This window comes from Chelonoidis abingdonii, chromosome 8, assembly GCF_003597395.2.
Source record: "Chelonoidis abingdonii isolate Lonesome George chromosome 8, CheloAbing_2.0, whole genome shotgun sequence".
NCBI lineage: Eukaryota > Metazoa > Chordata > Testudines > Testudinidae > Chelonoidis > Chelonoidis abingdonii.
Genome location: NC_133776.1, coordinates 35599772 through 35620945, shown reverse-complemented (window position 1 = coordinate 35620945; position 21174 = coordinate 35599772). Strand labels below are relative to the sequence as shown.

General features: G+C 39.4%; 1 protein-coding gene across 5 annotated transcripts in view; it reads left to right on the top strand.

The window, feature by feature from the left end:
• Positions 1-20787, top strand: part of MFF (mitochondrial fission factor) — a 34086-nt gene extending 13299 nt beyond the window's left edge. For 2 of the 5 annotated variants that reach the window (XM_032788882.2, XM_032788884.2), the window contains 4 exons: positions 6523-6681; positions 14470-14532; positions 19263-19347; positions 19901-20787. In XM_032788882.2, coding sequence (XP_032644773.1) covers positions 6523-6681; positions 14470-14532; positions 19263-19347; positions 19901-20032 — 439 coding nt within the window. In that variant the 3' untranslated portion in view covers positions 20033-20787. The remainder of the gene's footprint in view (positions 1-6522; positions 6682-14469; positions 14533-19262; positions 19348-19900) is intronic. The other 3 variants (XM_075068507.1, XM_032788886.2, XM_032788885.2) reach the window with 2 other exon arrangements.
• Positions 20788-21174: the final 387 nt, after the last annotated feature.

Sequence of the window (21174 nt, the reverse complement as noted above, 5' to 3'; positions counted from 1 at the left end):
AATAATCTCTGAGACTGTCCTTGCAAGCAGCCTATAAAACAATCCTTTCTTGTAGCCAGTTTGGGGCTCACTGAACTGGATGTAGTATAGTGGACGTAGTGAGTAGATCAAGGACTAAGAGTCGTGTAGCTCTGGATTATATTTTCGTTTTGGACTTTAGCTTGCTCTGTGATATTGTGGAAGTCACTTAATCTCTCTGGTCCTCCATTTTCCTCCATTAAATTGAGTGACAATATTTACCCACTTTGTAAAGCCAACTGACGTTTCAGAGACAATTCAGAATAATTTGATGGTATACAAATTCAAGCAGCTAGTTGTTGTGAGACTGTCAATTTATTCAGTACAGCTGTTAATGCAAAATATCTACTAGAAGTACAATATATATTTCTATTCAGTGGTTCCCTCAAAATCTTTACAAAAACTTTTGTATTTAGATAACATTACTGTGGTATTTAGTATTTATAGACTGGGGCGGGGCTGCGAGGGGGTGTGGAGAGGGCAGCATTCTGTAGTTCGACTTATGTCCAGCCTCTATATTTGTTATCATAAGAACATAAGAATTGCCCTACTGGATCAGACCAAAGGTCCATCGATCCCAGTATCCTGTCTTCTGACAGTGCCCAGTACCAGCTGCCTCAGAGGGAATGAACAGAACAGGTAATCATCAAGTGATCCTTCCCCCATTGCTCATTCCCAGATTCTGGCAAACAGAGGCTAGGGACACCATTCGTGCCCATCCTGGCTAATAGCCATTGATGGACCTGTCCTCCATGAATTTTTCTAGTTCTTTTTTGAACCCTGTTATGGTCTTGGCTTCTGGCAAGTGAGTTCCACCAGGTATGACTCTGCGTTTGTGTGAAGAAATGCTTCCTTTTTATTTGTTTTAAAACCTGTGCCTTATCAACTTTCATTTGGTAACCCTAGTTCTTGGTTATGAGAAGGAGTAAACAACCTTCCTTATCTACTTCTCTACACCGGTCATGATTGTATAGAACTCAATTCAGATCTCCCCTTAGCCATTCTCTTTTCCAAGCTGAAAAAATCCCAGTCTTATAATCTTTCCTCATACAGAAGCCATTCTATACCCCTAATCATTTGTTGCCTTTTCTGAACCTTATTGCCCCCAGTTCCAGATATCTTTTTTTTTTTTTTTGTTTTATTTTTGAGTGAGGCAAACCACATTCTCACACACTATTTTCAAGATGTGGTGGTTACCATGAATTATATAGAGGCAACATGGATATCTTCTGTCCTATTATTTATCCCTTTCTTAATTCTATTCCCAGCATTCTGTTCATTTTTGCACTGCCACTGCACATTGAATGGATGTTTTCAGAGAACTATCCACAATACTCCAAGTCTCTTTCTTGAGTGTAACAGCTAATTAGCCCCATCATTTTATATGTAGAGTCTGGATTATGGCTTTCCAATGTGCAGTTAATTTGCAGTTATCAACAAAATATAATCTGGCCATTTTGTTGCCCAGTCACCCACGATTTGAGAGATCATTTTTGTAGCTCTTTGCAGTCTCTCTGGGTCTTAACTATCTTTAGTAATTGTGTATTCATCTGCAAACTTTGCCACCTCACTGTTTACCCCTTTTTCCAGATCATTTATGTATATGTTGAATAGGAGTGGTCCCAGAACGGACCCCTGGGGGACACCACTATTTACCTCTCTCTATTCTGAAAACTGATCATTTATACCTACCCTTTGTTTCCTATCTTTTAACCAGTTACCAATCCATGTGAGGACCTTCCCTCTCATCCCATGACTGCTTACTTCGCTTAAGAGCCTTTGGTAAGGGACCTTGCAAAGGCTTTCTGAAAATCTAAGTATGCTATATCCACGGGATCCCCTTGGTCCACATGCTTGTTGACCCCCTCAAAGAATTCTAGTAGTTTAGTGAAGCATGATTTCGCTTTACTAAAACCATAGACTTAGACTCATAGACTTTAAAGTCAGAAGGGACCATTATGATCATCTAGTCTGACCTCCTACATAACGCAGGCCACAGAATCTCACCCATCCACTCCTGTTAACAAACCCCTAACCTATGTCTGAGTTATTGAAGTCCTCAAATCATGGTTTAAAGACCTCAAGGTGCAGAGAATCATCCAGCAAGTGACCCGTGCCCCATGCTGCAGAGGAAGGCGAAAAACCTCCAGGGCCTCTGCCAACCTGCCCTGGAGGAAACTTCCTTCCCGACCCCAGATATGGCGATCAGTTAAACGCTGAGCATGTGAGAGTAGCACCATTAGTTCTAAGATCTGCATCTTTACCTTTCTGAAAGAAAAGACAGACACTTGAAACATCCAACGAAGTGGGTATTCACTCACGAAAGCTCATGCTCCATTACGTTTGTTAGTCTATAAGGTGCCACAGAACTCTTTGCTGCTTTTACAGATCCAGAGTAACACGGCTACCCCTCTGATATTTGAAACAAGGTAAGTTACTCAGAAGGAATATTTTGAAGTGTCATCTAGTTCCATGATACCTGCCTGGCTCCCACAAGGATAACAGTAATTGGGTGCACTAAAATGGTAACCACATTTCGATCATGACACCAGTTGTAGCTCTGTAATGTAAAATAATGTTGACTCTTCCTCAACAAATTATATTCATCTATATGTCTGACAATATTGTTCTTTATTATAGTTTCAACCAGTTTGCCCAGTACTGAAGTCAGGCTTACTAGCCTGTAATTGCCGGAATCACCACTGGAGCCCTTTTTAAAAATTGGCGTCACATTAGCTATCCTCCAGTCATCTAGTATAGAAGCTGATTTAAATGATAGGTTACAGACTACAGTTAGTAGTTCTGCAATTTCACATTTGAGTTCCTCCAGAACTCTTAGGTGAATACCAGTGGCTTCTGCAGCTAACTCAGTCATCATCTTCTTCATTTTCCTGTTTGTTCATAATCTGGAAAAGAAAAACAAGCTTTCTCCCTTTTTCAGGTCTCAAACAATTTCTCAATTTGGAATGAATTAGTCCAACAGAAGAAAGTATTCTTTCTACACCGGTAGAAGCTGCTACTTCTGTTAAAAGTGCGATTATCACTACAACAGTCTCTGAATCCAAGTGCTTAAGTGACTTCCACCAGTTCACCAGTGTGATTTCCTTTAAAACACCAGCAGCAAACATATATTTCTTGAATGGTTCTTATTCCCAAATTGGGTCTCTTTTACTGCCTGCTGCCATTATAGGTTTTCCCTTGTAGTGAGAGAATGGCATGCTAGATCTCAAATCAGTGAAGGCTACACTCAGAAAGATCTTAAGACTTCAGGAATATGCTGCTCAGACAGTTTCACTTTTGTTTCTACTGCCTGTCCCTTCTCACATTTATCTCCAGACTTCTTCTCCTTGCCCAGATCTATTACGCCCCCAGCAATCTTCTGTTCACTGAACTTTTTGAAACTTTGCACTTCTAGAGATTGATAAGGGATTGACTCTGTGTCACAGGTTTTGCAGAGGGACAATAAGGTTGAAGTCTCTTATTTCTTGCCTCCCTATATTATTATTTATTTATTTATTTTTAAAACATTGTCTGTTTAACAAGCATGTTATCTCTGGAGAGACAAATCCACAGTTTGAGAACAGCAAAACGAAGCATCTCTGATGGTGTGTTTTAGACTGAGCACTGAGTCCCCTTGGGTATATAGAAAGATTAACCTAAATAATCTATACAGAAGCGCCTGGAACCCCATATGATTGGGTCCCTAATCCATGAACTATTGGAACTCATTTACAAAAGTTTTCATAAACATTACATGAATATATTGTCTCATACTATAAAATTAGACTTTATAATCCCTGTTCCATGATGAGCTGTCTTTGAGCTATAATGTATCTTTATTAAAACGATTTTTAGATAGGTTTTTTTCCCTCAAACAACCATTTTATCAAAAAAATCTGATTTGTTATTGTTTTGTTTTTTTAATCATTGATTTTTTTTCCACCCTGGATATTTATAATATGTGATCACAGTGCAAAAGTAATCCTAAGTATGGAAAAAGAACGTGCAGGTGATTTTTTTTTTTCAAGTACAGAAGAACAATGGCAAAATAAATGTTTGCTGTAGGCTTTGTTTCTATTTCTGTAAATTCTTGCCTAAGTGCTACATCTCTTATGTATTGTGAAAATATCTCCCAATAAACACTATATTGGCTATTGTCAGTCAAGCACCCAGGTAATTCATGATTTCAGGACAAAACTTCAGTTATGAACTAAGCTTATCACATCTGTCAAGATACTATGCAGTAAAAGTTACTACTCATCTCATCTATCCTTATGTCTTCATCTTTGGAGTGGGAGTCAGAAATCCAACTTCTGCATTTCTGTTGCTCCTCAAGCTGGCTGTGCCACTGCTGTGAAAGGACTGATGGCCGGTGCGATGCTGACCCTCCTTTTCAATATAGTTGTTTTTTGTACCACCCATTATTTTAATCTCCGCATCAGCTGAATATACTTTCCACAGTCCAAGAATAACTATACAATGAAAATCTCTGATCCAGCAAAGGAAGGATCCAAACATCAAGTATACTCATTTCCACCATTAATGCTTTACTTAAATTACTGTTTCTTGGGAACACAGGCAAAAGCTCAGAAAGAATGGAACTCAAACTCAGAATATTGTAGCAGTAAAGCAGGAGTGATAGACAAAGAAGGTCAAAGGAATATCCAGTATTGGTCATGAGCAATCGTCTTGAGTTACAAACTATCCCAGAATTTTAAAGAGTACAGTGAATCAGACTCTTTCAAATATAATTACAGTAAGTCCTCGCTTAACATTGTAGTTATGTTCCTGAAAAATGCGACTTTAAGTGAAACAATGTTAAGTAAATCCAATTTCCCCATAAGAATTAATGTAAATACGGGGGGGTTAGGTTTCAGGGAAATTTTCTTCACCAGACAAAAAACTATATATTATATAGACATACACACAGTAAACATTTTAAACAAACCACTGAATACTGTTCACAGCTATGATGATTGTGTAGCTTACGTGAGGTGGTGAAGTTAGAGGGTGGAAGAGGAAGGGATATTTCCCAGGGAATGCCTTGCTGCTAAATGATGAACTAGCACTCGACTGAGCCCTGAAGGGTTAACACTCACACAAGGCAGCACGAATATGAGGGAGGGGAGACAGCATAGCAGACAGACAGACACACACCTTGTGCTTCTCTCTCTCTCCCACGCACACTGCCCCTTTAAGTAAGCTGACCCACTCTTAAGTGGATCAGTCCGTGTCCCCTCCCTGCTCTATATGGAGAAGGGATAAGTGGGGTGCAGGAGCAGGGAGGAGGGGGACACCCTGACATTAGCCCACTCTTTCTCCCCCCCTCCTCCCCCCCCCAGGAAGCAGGAGTCCCTGAGAGCAGCTCCAAAGCAGAGGGCAGAAGCAACACATGGCAGTGGTGGAGAGGGATAGCTGAACTCCCGATTGAGCGGCTGCTGCACAGGGAACTTAGGGGAGCAGAGAGCTGATAGGAAGTCTGCTGGTCCACCCTGCTTCCAAGCCCCCACCAGCTAGCTGCAATGGGCTGCTCTTCTTGCAAGCAGTGGACAAAGTAGGCGCTAGAAGGGAGCATTTCACAATTTTAAACAAGCGTGTTCCCTAATTGATCAGCAACGTAACAACGTTAACCGAGACGACTTTAAGTGAGGAGTTATTGTACTAAATTATCAACTTAAGAATGAATTCAGGCTAAACAAGCATGTCGTTATTAATTAAAATTTGTTTTTATTTTTCTAAAAATAAATATCCTGGTATAAAGGCCTATATGGCTAATGGCAAATTAATAAGAGGAATACATGTACAACACAAAGATGTTTGATCAGAATTTAATAGTGTCCATCAGAAATGTTTGTAAAATAAATCATGTACCAAAAAAACCCCTGTAATGCTTACATTTTAAACTCAGCTCACTTTTCTTTGATAGAATGGTCAGAATTTCAGATCATATACTTTGTCATCTTTGGTAGATGAATTTCGTAGTTTTATTCTACCTTCTTACAGTTAAACCTTGGTTCTTTAACCGTCAACCACAATCAAATCAAAATACTATTGTAATCTCATTCTTTCATTGTTAAACGTGAGAGACCTTTTTTTGCTTCAAGAGATGGACATATGACAGGTTGTCATGGTTGCAGTAATACGTAATTCTTTTGAAGTAATACTTCAAAAGAGATTATGGGTGGGATTGTCAAATGTTGGCCTAAATCTGCTCCCATTGATGTCGGTGAATACTGAGGACTTCTGAAAAAAAAAGCACCCTCTATATCTGTACCAAAATCACAGCCTGTAATTTGTATTTGGTTCCTAAGATCGTTAACAAATGTAATTGTGAATCCATCTACTACTCTTTTTTTTTGACAGTGTTTACCTGGTATTGGTGGGCAAAGGGTAAGATCAAATGGAATCCACCTAAACTTTAGAACTGAGGCTTGCTGAAAAAGTTCTTTATTTAAAATCTGACAACAGTGTTTTTCTCTTCATTTGCTGTGCTTGTACAAACAGTGTGACACCATCACTACAACAGGCTCGTGTCTGTCCTCCTCATATGTTACCTGAAGATGGATCTAATATTTACTCTGCTCGTGGCATTTTGTCGCTTATCCAGTCTTCTACTCGTAGGGCTTACCAGCAGGTCTTGGATGTGCTGGATGAAAATCGCAGGTGATTGGCCATCAGTGATTCTGCCAGCTCTTACTGCTTCTTTTTTTTGCTTTTTTTCTCCTTTTTAGTGGAGTGTGGTATCTGTTTACTAATTAATATGGGATGATATTAATTTGCTTTGCTTTCTTTTGCTTTCGTTGTTTATAAATAACTTAATTGTCCAAAATTCACATTTCAAAAGGCTCCATTATCTAGTACCTTACTTCAATCAATTACAGCATTTAAAGAGTGTGTGTTTGGTTCCTATTTCCCATTCATGTAAAAATCAAAATAGGAAAGGCTAATCTGGTGATTGGAAGGCTTGGTTTATGTGCTGTTTGTAAATTGTTAATTTGTGAGATGTTTTCTGTGGCTTTTGGCAATCCAAATGATGATGGATCACAAGTCTGCAGGCTTCTTATAACATCCTTGACCTTTCTGTTGCTGACTGTTGGAACAAATCGATAAGATTGGGTTGACGTTGTCATCATTCAGTGGAACTAATATGAAGGAGCAAGTTGGAAACTTACCTAAGAGAATTCACATCCAATATTTTTGGAAAAAATGTTAGGAGTCCTTTAACCTGTGACAGTTGTTGTTCCAAATAGTAGATAAGTTAATTATGTAACCGATGACTGTCACTTTGTCTACATGTTGTGCTCAAGTGATAGGTATTAACTGCAATTGCTATTGAAATACTTTCTGGATGGTATTCTGAGAACCATTTGTTCAATACTGCCATTCTTTGGTGACTATCTTATTCAGAAGTATACTATTGTAATATGTTTTACACTTTTATGAATAAGCTGGTTTATAAAGGGTAGTTATTTGGCTAGAATTAGCCTATTTGTGCCACTTATTGTACACAGAATTTGATCCTTAATTTGTTAGTACTGTAAGATTGATGCATCCAACAATATAACATCACTTATAAAGACTAATAATGATGATGTTAATTTATCAAACTTCATCTGTTAATTTAATGGGCTGCATTAGAGAGGTACACACAACTTGCTTCTAGTTCCTGAGGAGTTGACCCAAAAGCCTTTCGAGTAATTAATGGGGAATTCTTGGAGTAGCATTTTAGCACTGGAATTATCTGCATCACGGAATTCTTAAAAATGCTGCCCCTCACCCTCTCGATTTTAGCATCCCAAATGAAATGTTTCTATAATATTCCCTGGTGTAGACAAGGCTTAAGTTAAGCTTTTTCTTTCCCATTCATTTTGGTAAGGGATTGTATCGTGACTGTCAAGACAATCTTATTGTATGTAGTCAGTGTTCAAACTGACCCCTCCTATAGTTAATAGAGTTGTCAACATGTTCATACAGAACTCTCTCTCTCTCTCTCTCTCAAGGTCATGTAATTGTGAAGCACTCCAGACTTGTTGCCTTACGCTCAAAGACGGATTTTCAAAGAGGCCCAAGAGAGTTAATTAGATACCCAGTTCCTATTGAATTCCACTGAGTTGGGCGCCTAATGACTCTCTTAGGGTCTTTTTAAATAATTTTTACCAAGATTTTGATCCTTGTCCAACAGTTGGGTGGATAGTAATGACTTAACATTTTCATATCCATATCAATAAAAGGTTAAACATAACTGTAGTATGTTTTAGTTTTGCAAAATTGCCCCTCCCAAGTAAGGCAGAGTTAACTGTCTACGCTTATGGAAAAAAAAATAACATTTAAAGATTTATAGCATGTAGAAGACTCGTTAAAAATATATGGTAAAATACTGTCCCCATTGAGGTTAATGAGAGGTTTGCCTTTTATTTCAATGGGGCAGGATTTCACACATATATATATTTTCTTGGATTTATGGAAAAAGTAGAACCTTGAAATATTGTTTACCTGTCTCATAATTATCTGATGAGCTTCCCTGAAAATTTCAGAGAACAGCCTTACTGTTTCTGGATTTTATTTTGACATATTTCTTTATGGAAATTTCTAAAGGAAACCGTAAACTATTACTATCCATCTACTATTTTGGCAGGGTTCAAATATAAAACTATTGATGGACTAAAGAGGTGGGTTGGGGATTTTTTTGAGGGGGGGGGGCTTTTTGTTTGTTGTTTGTTTTGAGTAAACAAATTTTCAGATGTTTCAATCTTCCAGACTATTCTGTGACTGAAGTGGGAATGTGAAATTTGGATAATCAACATGCATGATTACTGTTTTTCTTTGCTCTATGTAGTATAGTGTTCCCTATGTATTTCAAGGCATATCTGTTCTTATTTAATATTAATGATATACTTTTGTCATTTGGTGTCAATGAAAGAGATCTTTTAAAATGAACAAGTTTTGATTGTTCTGTTTACTGGAAATACTCTTTGATTTGGTTTTGGCTTGCTTTTCAGTTTCAAAATATTGCCAGTTGACGTCCCAGTCTAGTAAAATTACTGATGGTAGTTTTATACTATTGTAGATAAAATTTTAAGAATAATTCCTTATCAGTATTACTAACCTATTAAAACTATTTAAATTGAAAATAGAATTTAATTCTCACTATTTATACTGTCTGTTTACTTTTGTGTTTTATTCAGCTAGGACAATGAAAATAGGTCCGTTTCATTTTCTTTTATAACAGGTCTTCACTTTCTCTTTCTCCTGCAGTAATGTCTGTTTTGTGTTTCCAAAGCTATAGGGGAATGTTTAAATTTTCAGTGCAACCATATTTTTTTAATTAAGTTTTGAGAACCATTTTTTATTTTTGGCACAACTTAAGCTTGGGACCTAATACTAGTGTTCCTTTTAGGTTGACTGCATTTATAATAACACCCCCTAAAATGCTGGTAGCAACTCCATAGTTAAGTTAGAGCTGAGATTTGTATTTGCATCAGAATTAAAATAACTCCTTCCAACTCTAATAATGTTAATTTTGTCTTTACATTTGGACCAATAACTTTTCAGAGGGAAATTGAATTTTCTATGTAATTTTTAAGGTAAAATATTTACTAACATTTTGCAGGAGACACATTTTAAAAATGCTCCTTCGAAGTTCTACTCTGTTTTCCACACGCTTCTTTGGAATCCTTTAGAGTCTAGCTAAATAACCACTGTCCCCCACAGATGACAAACATAACATGCTCACTCAACATCTCAGAACAGGCCACTTTTGAAAAGTTTGAATTAAACAAACAATTGCTCACCTTATTTGGCATAACTGTTTTTAGCGAAGGTAAGATTAGCTGACAGAACCATTCAGATACAGGATTTGAGATGAGACTGTAGAGGGGAGAGTAAATGGTGTTCTGTGGGCCATGATGAGTTGAGAAGGGCTTTGTGAACTTGGCAGTGTTTGGGGAAAACTGGGATTGACAGGAAGAGGTTTTATGGAGATTAGGGCATGGTATATTTAGAGTAGGGAGTTGTAGTTCCATGGCTCTGCAGGGGGGATAAGGGTCTAGAAGTGGTAAAAACTTAGGGTGTGTCTACACTGTAGTGTAAACCCAGAGTTCAAACTCAGACTCAAGCCTAACCCTCATTCTATCTACATACAAATTACACTAACCCAGGATTCAGACCCAGGGACCAAGCACCTCATGGGAGTGGAGGGTCGAAGTGAAGCTGGGACCCAGGGATCATACCTTATTGCTTTGCAGTGCAGATGCAGCCCCACTGGACTCGTGCTCTGGGAGTTCACAAAAGTATCCCACAGGCCTACTTTCTTTGTCTTCTGGATAGTCAAGTTTGGTGGACAGTCAAGTTTTATCACATTGCACCATGAACAAAGGGCTAGAGTGGCCACATTTTGGGAGGGTGCTAGGAAGTCTGGGATATAGGTCATGGGACTCGGGCCTGCATAATGAAGTGTAGATACTGGAGCCACAGGCTGGAACCCAGTATTCAACAATTCCTAGCCCAAGGTTACAAATGAGTGTAGGTGCTCAAGCCCTAGGTTAACAAACCCAGGTTCTGCTAACTCAAGTTCTACCAGTCCTGGGCTGACATTGCAGTGTAGACATACCCCTAATTTCTCTGCCGAGGCATTAGCACATTAAGGGCTTTCCTGGTGATGCTGAAAGGAGCCAGGGGAGAGCAGCTTTAGTCCGATGCCTGTAGTCTGTCAGTTCACAGCTCCTCTCTGATGTACTGTAAGCAATTAATCAGAGCAGAGCGTCTCACCCAACCCACCTCCAGTTCCCCTATGGCCTTGCATCATTCCCTCCTAACCTCACTCCCCCCAAGATTTCCAGATCAGACTTAAGGCACTCTGACCTGTAAGTCAGCATTGGTGGGTCAGCATAGGGAATCTGATACTACTGCTACTTTTTTGTATATAAGAGAAGACGTGGATTTCCAGGGATGTCAAACCAAAACCTTTAATGATCACTACACTCTCTCTCTCTCTCTCTCTCTCACACACACGTGCACGCACACTAACACAAACTGAAAGCCAGGACATTCATACGTAGTCTGAATGAAAGACAGTGTCTGTCTTATTTTTTTTCCTCAACATCCATGAGTTCGCTACTGAATTATTGTTATGGGATCCCCCAAAATGTGCACTGTTCCAAACAAAGGAACATAAGCTCAGATTGACTATTTCAGCCACTGTACTACTGTCTGTTTTCGCCTCCCCTATTGTGTTGCAACATATTGCAGCATGGTTCCCTCCATGTTCCATTGTGTTTGCAATGGAATATTGTGATATGCTATGTACAGATGGCATCAGGGATGTGCTTAATTTTGATCCTGTATTAGTATTAAATCTACTTAATGTCGTGACCAAAATGATATCAGCCAGGAAATTCAAAGTTTTAAATAATTTATGACAAAAGTTACTCCGGTCATTAAGGAAACCCATATAGAAAGCTAATAACCAGACTAACTGCGTGTTGTACTCATAGATCTGTAAAAATTAAACTAATTGCTAGTTTTAGATAAAGTGCAAAGAGACCTAAAAGTTAGTTGTATTGATTTTAGTGGCGGCTGCATGCTATATGAGGAACGTGTACTTGATGTGAATGTTACCTTTTTGAAATATGCAATCAACGAAGATGTGGCAGGGCAAAGTACTGCTGGTGGTTCTACCCATCCAGTTTGCCCAGGAACTTAATTCACTTACAGCTTTACATTTAATTTGATCTGGATGGAGGAATTAAGGCCCAGATTTTGAAAGGTATTTAGGCATTACTCTGCTCAGCATTAGAAGGCCAAAGTCTCATTTTCAAAAGTGACTTAGGCACTTAAGCTCCTAATGCAGTTAAGTTTTGCAATACTGAACAAAGCAACCTCTAAAAAGCTTTAAACATCTGGGCCTTAGAGACTTGTCCATAGATTAAATCAGAATATTAGGTTGGATTAGAACTCATGGTGTTCTAGCTCCCTGTCTCTAGCCCCCAGATAGCTGTTTCCTAGAAGGGTAGTGTGTTTGAGATCAGTTAGATAACACGGTTTTGTAGATGCTACAGAACTAAATGGCCACAAATTATTATGGAGGCCAAGAACTTAGAAAGATTTTGAAAATTCTTGAATTGTGGATAATGAGAACAGCCAAAATTATATTAGGTGGGATAAGAAATGAATAAGGGATATCAAAACTCATGCTTCATAGTGTAAACTAACCACTAACTGTCTGGAATGGAAAGAAACTTCCTGTCTTGGCAATCTATTCCACAGTTGCCCATTACAGGGTTTCTTACAGTTTCTTCAGAAGAATCTAGTTCTGGCCTCTGTCAGCACAGGATCCTGGACTAGATGGAACACTGGTCTGATCAGGAATGGCGGTTCCTATGGTCTTTTATAAACTTGTTAAATAAACTCTCTGTCCTGAAAAGGAAATGTTAGCACCTATAAAACTGGAGCAAATGATCGTTATCAAATACAACAGACCTCATTCTTTTGGTCAAGAATGCTGTCCTGTTATGTGGGGTGGGGGGTTGGGGTGGCGCGGGGGTGTGTGTGTGTTCCTTTTTGTTTTCTTTTGTAAAACAACTTTCTGCATAGAGTTTCTAGGCATCCGGTTTTTGACCGGAACTCCCAATCAAAAAGGGACCCTGGCAACTCCAGTCAGCACTGCTGACCAGACTGGTAAAAGTCCAGTTGGTGGTGCAGCGGGGCTAAGGCAGGCTGCCTGCTTGCCCTGGCTCTGCACGACTCCCAGAAGTGGCCAGCATATCTTTGCGGCCCCTAGGTGTAGAGGCAACCAGGTGGTTCTGAGTGCTCTTCCCCAGCTGCAGATGCTAACTCCAAGGCTCCTGTTGTTCGGAACCACACCCAATGGGAGCTGGGGGGGCAGCACCTTTAGGTGAGGCAGCGCGTGGAGCTGCCTGGCCGTCCCTGCATCTAGGGGCCACAAGGACATGCCAGTCGCTTCCAGGAGCTGCCTGAGATAAGTGCTGCCCGGAGCTTGCTCCCCTCGCCCCCTTCTGGAGCCTGCACCCCACAACCCCTTCTGCATTCCAATCCCTCTGCCCCAGCCCTGAGCCCCATCCTGCACCCAAACTCCTCAACCCAGCCCCACCTCAGAGACTGCACCCCCAGCCAGAGCTGTCTCCTGCACCCAACCCACTGCCCCAGCCTAGTGAAAATGAGCAAGGGAGGGAAGCGGGATGGAGTGAGTGGAGGTGGGGCTGCGAAGAAGCGGGCAGGGCAGAGGTTTTCGATTTTCGGCAATCAGAAAATTGGCAACCCTATTTCTGCACTGATTTCACATTCTACTGGCTAGTGTTCGGAGTATGTTGTGCAAATGTTTTTTTATTTTTAATTTTATAGATGAGTTTGTTGCTGATGTAAGTTAAGCACCAATATTACTGATCAGAGCCAGGCCTAGTGCAAGTAAGCACAGTGCAAGGTTTCTGCACAATTCTGCTTGTGCACCTCAATCTTCATCTTCTTGAAATGAAACTACTAATTGTGAGGTTTTTGTGTGTTCTTTTGTGCACACGGCTGCTCACCTCTACTCCTTCCCTGGAGAGTGTTCTCTCAGCCTTCTCTCCGCCAGACCTGTGGGCTGTGTGTATCCTCTTGCCCACACATTTCTGCTCTAAGTGTCATCACACCTGGATTCTTTAGTCTTATTATAGAGCCTAGTACATACTTGGGACTAGCATTGTTGTGCAGATGTCTGCAGCTGCCCATAAGTGAGATAAGAGTGAAAAAAAGAGACCTCAAGCCCTTGGAGAAGTGATTACACATCATAGATATTTCAGCAAACAGACAGATGCTAGAGGTCAGTTACAGCCTCATTTTGAGAAGTGCTAAACACCCGCAACTCCACAGTAAGTTACGAGGTGCTATGGGTGCTCAACAGTTCTGGAAATCAGGACCTTAGTACCTGTTCAGCAGCCATGAACATACTAGACACAAATGTAGCAACTTGAGAAGCCTGGGCTCTTCAATTTCTCCTGAGATGGATTGGAAGAGGACAGAAAGGAAAGAGTTAAAAAAAGAACTTGGGAAGGAAGACAGTAAGTAAAGGGGAGAAGAGAAGGAGCTGAGATTGTTTTTCATTATTAGCATTTAAAAAGCCAATATCAAGAGCTCTTATTCACAGACTTGTATGTCAACAGCATATATTCCCATGGATCAGTCTATACCATCAAGAATGACTAGGTTGTCACGATAGCTGCATACTTTTATTGTTAGTGCTATATTAAATAAAAAGAATATTATATGGGGTATTTTGAAAATACAGTTTACAACATGATATTAACTAGATATTATATTGTATTGAAATACCATACAATATAATTGAAAATATTTTGACATTTCTTTGTCCTTGTTTCTTTTGTTGTATCTTTTCTCTGTGTTTATGCTGTTTCCTGCTTCTGTCTTGTGCCTCCTATCTGCAATAACCTGCTGTAGGCCTGCGTTACGAGGTGGGTCGGCTGCTGCCACTTCCTCTAACCCTCATCATGAAAACACCAGGTAAACGTATTTCCTTTTAGTCAGGGTGCACTATTTTAGGCTTTAAAATTTCGTAACTTAATTGTTCTTGATTACTGAATCCCAAAATAGTTTTTGAGCTACTTATGCTTAACGTAACACTTGATCAACATCCGTTCTGTGCATAGAGATGTTCCGTAGGGCCTGACCGTATGCCCATCACAGTCATTAGCAAAGCTCTCATTAAGGTTCAGGTCCTTAAAATATGTTGTAAGCTTTAGAATTCAGTTTCAATATGTCAATTGAAGCTTTTAATGTATGATAGAAGCACATGTGGTAGTACGTCCATTGGGCCTCTGACCTCTGCTTTTCTCTGAGGGAAGTCAATAAACTGGTGTGAACAGTAAAATATAGAAGTTTTCAATAATGTGCCTATTATTGTTTTGCATGGGGTTTCCCACATCCATTTTTCTGTTAGATGGGTGTCATTTCAATGTAAGTGGGTAAAAACCTAATTTCTGATTTGATGGCTGAGACTCTGAGAAATAAGAAACTTTCTGCATACTATGTAAATATCACATCTTCCACCTCCCACTCTTTACCACCTCTGCCATCTCCCCAAAGCAGACATCCTGAATATACAAAAGTTATAAAGATTTTTAAAAGCTGAGTAGAGACGGTAACTCCTTTTTCTGTTATCTAAACATTAGTGTTTTAAAGTCAGAAAAATTGGTCTATAAAAATAACCCTCAACAGATCTCCAAGTCTGGATCCATACAGATCATTCTTTTGGGTTGACTTGGGAATTTATAGCTTTCATAATTAAGAGTTATTTCTGGCTCTGCCAGTATAGCTAATTGCAATCTGGATCTAATATTTGGAAGGGGATTGGAGGTTGGTGAGGTGATGATGATACACTTGTCATAGACTTACCATAACTACTGCAGTCTGAGGTTGGAGTGCAGCTGTGTCATTGGAGTGATGGATCTGTTTTCAATATGCCATCTGAGGAGATTGATAGAAGCAGTGCAGTTTCACCCAACTCTGAGGGTTAGGATTGTGGTGCCAACAGACTGGTCTGCAAGTGGTCTGGTGGGAATTTTATATGCCTTTTTATTTCTTTCTTCAGCCATTGATGCAGTAGCCCCTTTAAAAGCTCCCTACTCTCTTACAAATGACCTGTGACAGATTAAGCAAAGGGAGATGGCTGGAGCAATTGTAGTGGAAAGTCTGAGTGATTTATACCATTTAAGTATTATGCCACAGCTATGTCAGAAGCAAGAAAAAGGCCTTTGTGTCATCACAACATTAGGAAATAATGCCATGTAGAACCATTTAATATAAGCTGCCTGCACCTGGCCTCAGTATCAAGTCTTCCTTGCTGCGAGGGATTTTCAAGTTTCTGCATATATAAATTTGCACCAATCCAGATAGAGCTTCCTACCTCTGTGGCATAACAGCACCATTCTGAGGGGACTAATGCAGAGTTGTCTTTGAATTCCAGCCAGTGTCGCTTCCTGCAGTTCTGGAAGGGATGGGGGCAGTTAGGCCCATCGAGAATGTGTATTTTTATTCTCTCCAAGCTATAGTTAGGTAAAACCTGAGGATTCATTTCCTAGATGCCCTGTGAGATTATCCCCTTAAAACAGCTCGAGGACAGATACATTCCCTCTCTGGTTTAGGGGACTGTGCCTAGTTCATATTTTTTTTTTCTCCAGGAAATCTGCCCAATAAAGATGAAACAGAATTGTACTCATCAAGTCTATGGATACTGGTTATCTCTGAGAAGGGATCCTTGGATTCAAATTTGGCAGAAAATTTAGTTTTTTCTACAATGTTTTATAAAACCTAGACCAGCAGAAATCTTCAGAGTGTTTTTTAGCATACTGAAATGTAGATTCAAACATTCCTCTGCTGTATGTGCAACCTGATTGCTGCAGTAGAGAGATCCTGAAAGTGAAACACTTCATTGATTTTCATATAGTCCAAGCTGAGGGAAATGTAAATAGTAAACAGCATAAATAATCCACAGTAAATTGAATTTTAAAAGTCTCCTGTTTTAATTGTCCTTATGGGTAAGGAAATGTTTGTTTTTTAGTGACTGAGGGTGGCAGTGGCTCTTTGACAGGAGGTTGCCTAATCAAGTTGTCCCTTAACATAGTTCACTGCCGTTCCTTGCCTTTCAAAAACTAGTTTTTTCACATATCAATTGATAATCCAGCCGATCTCTTTCAGACACAGCATCTCTCAGGGTTCTCATTGTTATCAAAGCTTCAATTTCATTTTTTTAAACCACCAAAATATTGACAAACTACAGGGTAACTGACCTGTAACTAGAAGAAATGATGAATTCTAGTTAAATTGTGTATTCAGCTAATTGCACTCTACAGAAACTTGTTTCACTATGGCTACACTTGGAATTTCAAAGCGCTGCTGCTGCAGCGCTTTGAAGCATGAGTGTAGTCAGAGCGGCAGCGCTGGGAGAGAGCTCTCCCAGCGCTGCACATAAACCACATCCTTTACGGGTGTAGCATGAAGCACTGGGAGCTGTGCTCCCAGCGCTGCCGCCCTGATTACACTGAGGCTTTACAGCGCTGTATCATGCAGCGCTCAGGGGGGTGTTTTTCACACCCCTGGAAAGTTGCAGCGCTGTAAAGTGTGAATGTAGCCATACCTATATTGGCCCAAGAGAATGTTAAATGCAAAAGAACTCTCCTTATTTAAAGGGACCCTGCCAATTAAAAGAATCCCACTTGAATCTGATTTTTTTATTAAGTGAAACTTACAGGTACTATAATTGAGGGATTATGTACAAAAATTCATTTTCTAATTTATTTCTTTTCTGCATTTACCAGCACTCTGTATGGTAAGGCTCATTGTTTTCCCAGTTTAAGCAGTCAGTTTCCCATGCTGTTTGCAGGGTTTTTTTCCTCACATCATATCACCACCACAGAAAAAAGAAATAAATAAACAAATAGAACAGGAAAATGTGACTTTAAAGTTTAAAAAAAAAAAAAAGTCAGACACTCAGATGAAGGTGTAGTACCTGAGATTACTTGTAACTGTTATTTGGTGCAAGAAAATCTGAGTAATAGGTAGCCTTTGATGGTCAAAGCACATTCATTTATCAGGTTTCTGGAACTGTCAGCGCTATGTCAGCCTCTAATAAACGTGCTTTGATCAAGGTTAATTTGGATAGAAACCCTTCTTGATTAATGTATAGTTAATTAGCTAAATCTACACTGGAGTTAAATTAGTGCACTCTTTGTCCTTCTTTTAAAGTATAAAATAATCACCATATTGGGCGGGCTGTCCAGGAAGTGGCCTGGAAGCTAACTTATTTTCTAAAGGGTACGTCTATACCGCACGCCACTGACGGGAGTTGGGTACATGTAGCTACACGCTGCATTCACACTCTGGTGTGTAGCTACATCAGTGAAAGACTCTATCAGGGGAGAGGCAGCAAAGACTGTGGCAGTGAAGAGCTCTCTTTCTGCTCTGGCAGCAGGGAGGCAGTGCGACTCTACACTGCTAAAAATAGCAATGCAGATGGGGATGGTACCGCTTGAGCATGTAGAAAGCCTGGTAGAGTACACACCCACAGTGTTCAGGCAAGTCTTCACTTGTGTAAGCAGTGCCTCATCATCTATCCTGTTCTTTATATTCATGCTGGGGAGGCATGCAGCATATGTACTCTAAATGCTGCTGCAGGAAATGTGCTGTGTAGCTGCACCCTAAGGGTTTATGAAATTCAGTGGCAGTGATTCAGAACTCATTGGCAAGGGCTTTAATAGCTTCCCAGTCTCTGGCTGAGTGCTAAGAGTATCAGGAGCTCCAGCCTCAACAGATGTCAGTTTGGAGGAGATTATTCTTCGTTCCCTGGGGTAAAATACCTCTTCTCTTCCAGCTTCTTCAGAATTATATAAAAATGATTTATTTCTGAACTCTTCTCTAGAAGGCTCTTTGTTGGATTATGACCTCAGGGATAGTGGCTTTTCTTTGTTTGTAAGCCAGCAGTTCTCAAACTGTGCTTCAGCCCTGGGTGGCAGCGCTTAGGTTACAGGGCCCTTGTCTGGGGCTGAAGCCCATGGGCTTCAGTTTTGACACCCCAGCCTGCGGCAGCCGGGCTTTGGCAGGCTCAGGCTTTGGTCTCCCCTCCTGGGGTCATGTAATAATTTTTTTTTCTCAGAAGGAGGTTGTGGTGCAGTGAAGTTTGACAACCCCTGTTCTAAGCTAATACACATTCTCAGGTTTATTTTTTTGTTAAAATAAACATTTAGTTTGAATATTGTATTTATTTGTTGTGCCTTCATGTAGGATTTCAATATCTGATCCATCAGATCTGTTAAATGTCTGAACTATATTTTTGAGGTTTTGGCTCAAGCTGTTTGCAGGTTTCAATATTAGATCAAGCAATTCTGAGAGATTTACGTTACTGTCCAAGCCACAATAACTATTATTTCCCCCAGCTCTTTGTTTTGTGGAGCATCTACAAAACACTTAGTCCTGGAAAGCATTAAAGCCCCAATTCAGCCAAGTCCCAATTCAGCCAAGCACTTAAGCACATGCAAACATTAAAGTAAGTGGGACATGAGCCCCTGTCTAAGTGTTTTCTTGAATTAGGGCCCTAAAGCATCAGATGCTTTTTTTAAAGTTGGAAAAGAGCTTTTTTTCTGAAAATTCCTGTTTCTTACAGAGAACATCAAATACTGTACCAGTTACTCTTCACTGAACATGTAGAGCATCTAAACTTTTTTCCCCCCCTCTGATAGGTACGGTCTTTCAAACTTGGACACAACACTTGAGGGAACTCCAGATGACATGTCAGTTGTGGATGCTGCTTCCTTAAGAAGACAGGTATTTAAAATATGCTTGCTGGTGAGATAAGAAAAAGATTTAGGGCTGAAAATGGGAAAACAGGTTAGATATGTGATTTCACTATAATTTGCAAAGGCAGAATATCTCTGACATCACATCTGTGGTAACTGGTCATCTCTGTATTCACTCGTGCAACTCCACCTAGAATACTCTGTATTATTCTGGGCATCTCAGTGTCAGAGGGATGTTGGCAAACACAAAGGAACTCATAGAAGAATAACAAGTATGGTGTATAGTGGTCTTGAAGGATTAACTGATTGATGAGGAAAGAAGAAAAGAGTTAAATATAGCATGACTATGTAACAGTTAAAAGGAGGGGGACCCAGCTTTCTACAAGATCAATGCAAGTTATTTCCCTAATAAAGAACTGAACAAAAACTGGAAAATTTTGTCCTCAGTCAGTGAACCTCCTAAACAGTGAGGTTGTGCAATCTAATCTTTAAGAATAATGCATTCTACATACTTTTTTATATATTCTTTAGAGAATCTAGCAGTCTTATACCAGGCACTAAAGCAGACTTTCTTTTTTTAGATAATCAAACTTAATCGCCGTCTACAGCTTCTGGAAGAAGAAAACAAAGAGCGCACTAAAAGAGAAATGATCATGTACTCAATTACTGTAGCTTTCTGGCTACTCAATAGCTGGCTGTGGTTTCGGCGCTAGACACAGCTCTCCAAAAGATTTAATAGCTGGAAATATAAAGAATTTGCAAAAATTTTTGTCTCTAAATGGTATGCTGTTTTATAATCCATGCACTGAGAACTTCTGCCACAGAAAAAGGCTGTAGCGTTACAGTGTTAAAAGGGACATTCTGTTGTTCAGTAATATTTATTTTTATCAGTTTGTACTCACATACTTACAGTATCGTCCCTTTGCATGTCTCAATGTAAATATAGATAGACTCATTTTGGAAAGGAATTTGCTTTTCTGCTATGTAAGGATGGTGATCTGCAGAAATAATCATTGTCTCTCTTGTGGTAGGAAGAGAATGGATTTGGTAAAGAAAGTCTCTAAACAAAGTACGTAATACAAGTATGACTTTTTTTTATTGTTGTTCTCTTGTTAGATGCAGTCATTTTATGGTTAGACATTATTGCACTAGTTTTCCTTTAGCCAAACTAGTCACAGCAGTGTGCCAGATTTCAAAACAAAACAAAACAAAACAAAAAAACTCCAGCAACCTTAGTTCATGAATATATCCCTTGTTTATGCACATGTACAGATTGAATGAAAGGCATTCTTTGCTAACATGATTCAGCAGATTATCCAGTGTGTAATATGTATTTTCATATTTTAGCTTTAATTTTGCAGATGTTTTTCTATAAAAGACATTTTTAAGCGAGTCTGTCTGTAAGTGATCTAAAGATTATGAAATATAAGGTACCAATGTAGTGTATTTAATAAATCTGTCAAACCAACGCAGAATTTAATGTAAGTTTTTAAAAGGTTTTCATTACTGGTCTTATCTTGGGAATTCTTAAATGCTGTTTCATTCAAATGTGCAGGAATCCTGTATTTTCAGACAAAAAGGTATTCTTCCTTCAAAATGCTAAATATGCTTCCTCTTCACTTCCTCTAGCCAGGCATCATTTCCAGAATCATGTCCCACATTTACTTATCCGTTTCATTATGTAAAACTAGAGATGTTGAGTGTCTTCATATATATCTCATCTACCTCTCTCATAGGTAGAAACAGAAGTTTATTGAATTTGCTATTCATAACATCCAATTTGGAAACTTACTGAGATTCAGCATGTGCTTTTAAGTTCTTACATTTTAAATCGATTATCTTTATCTTTAAAAGG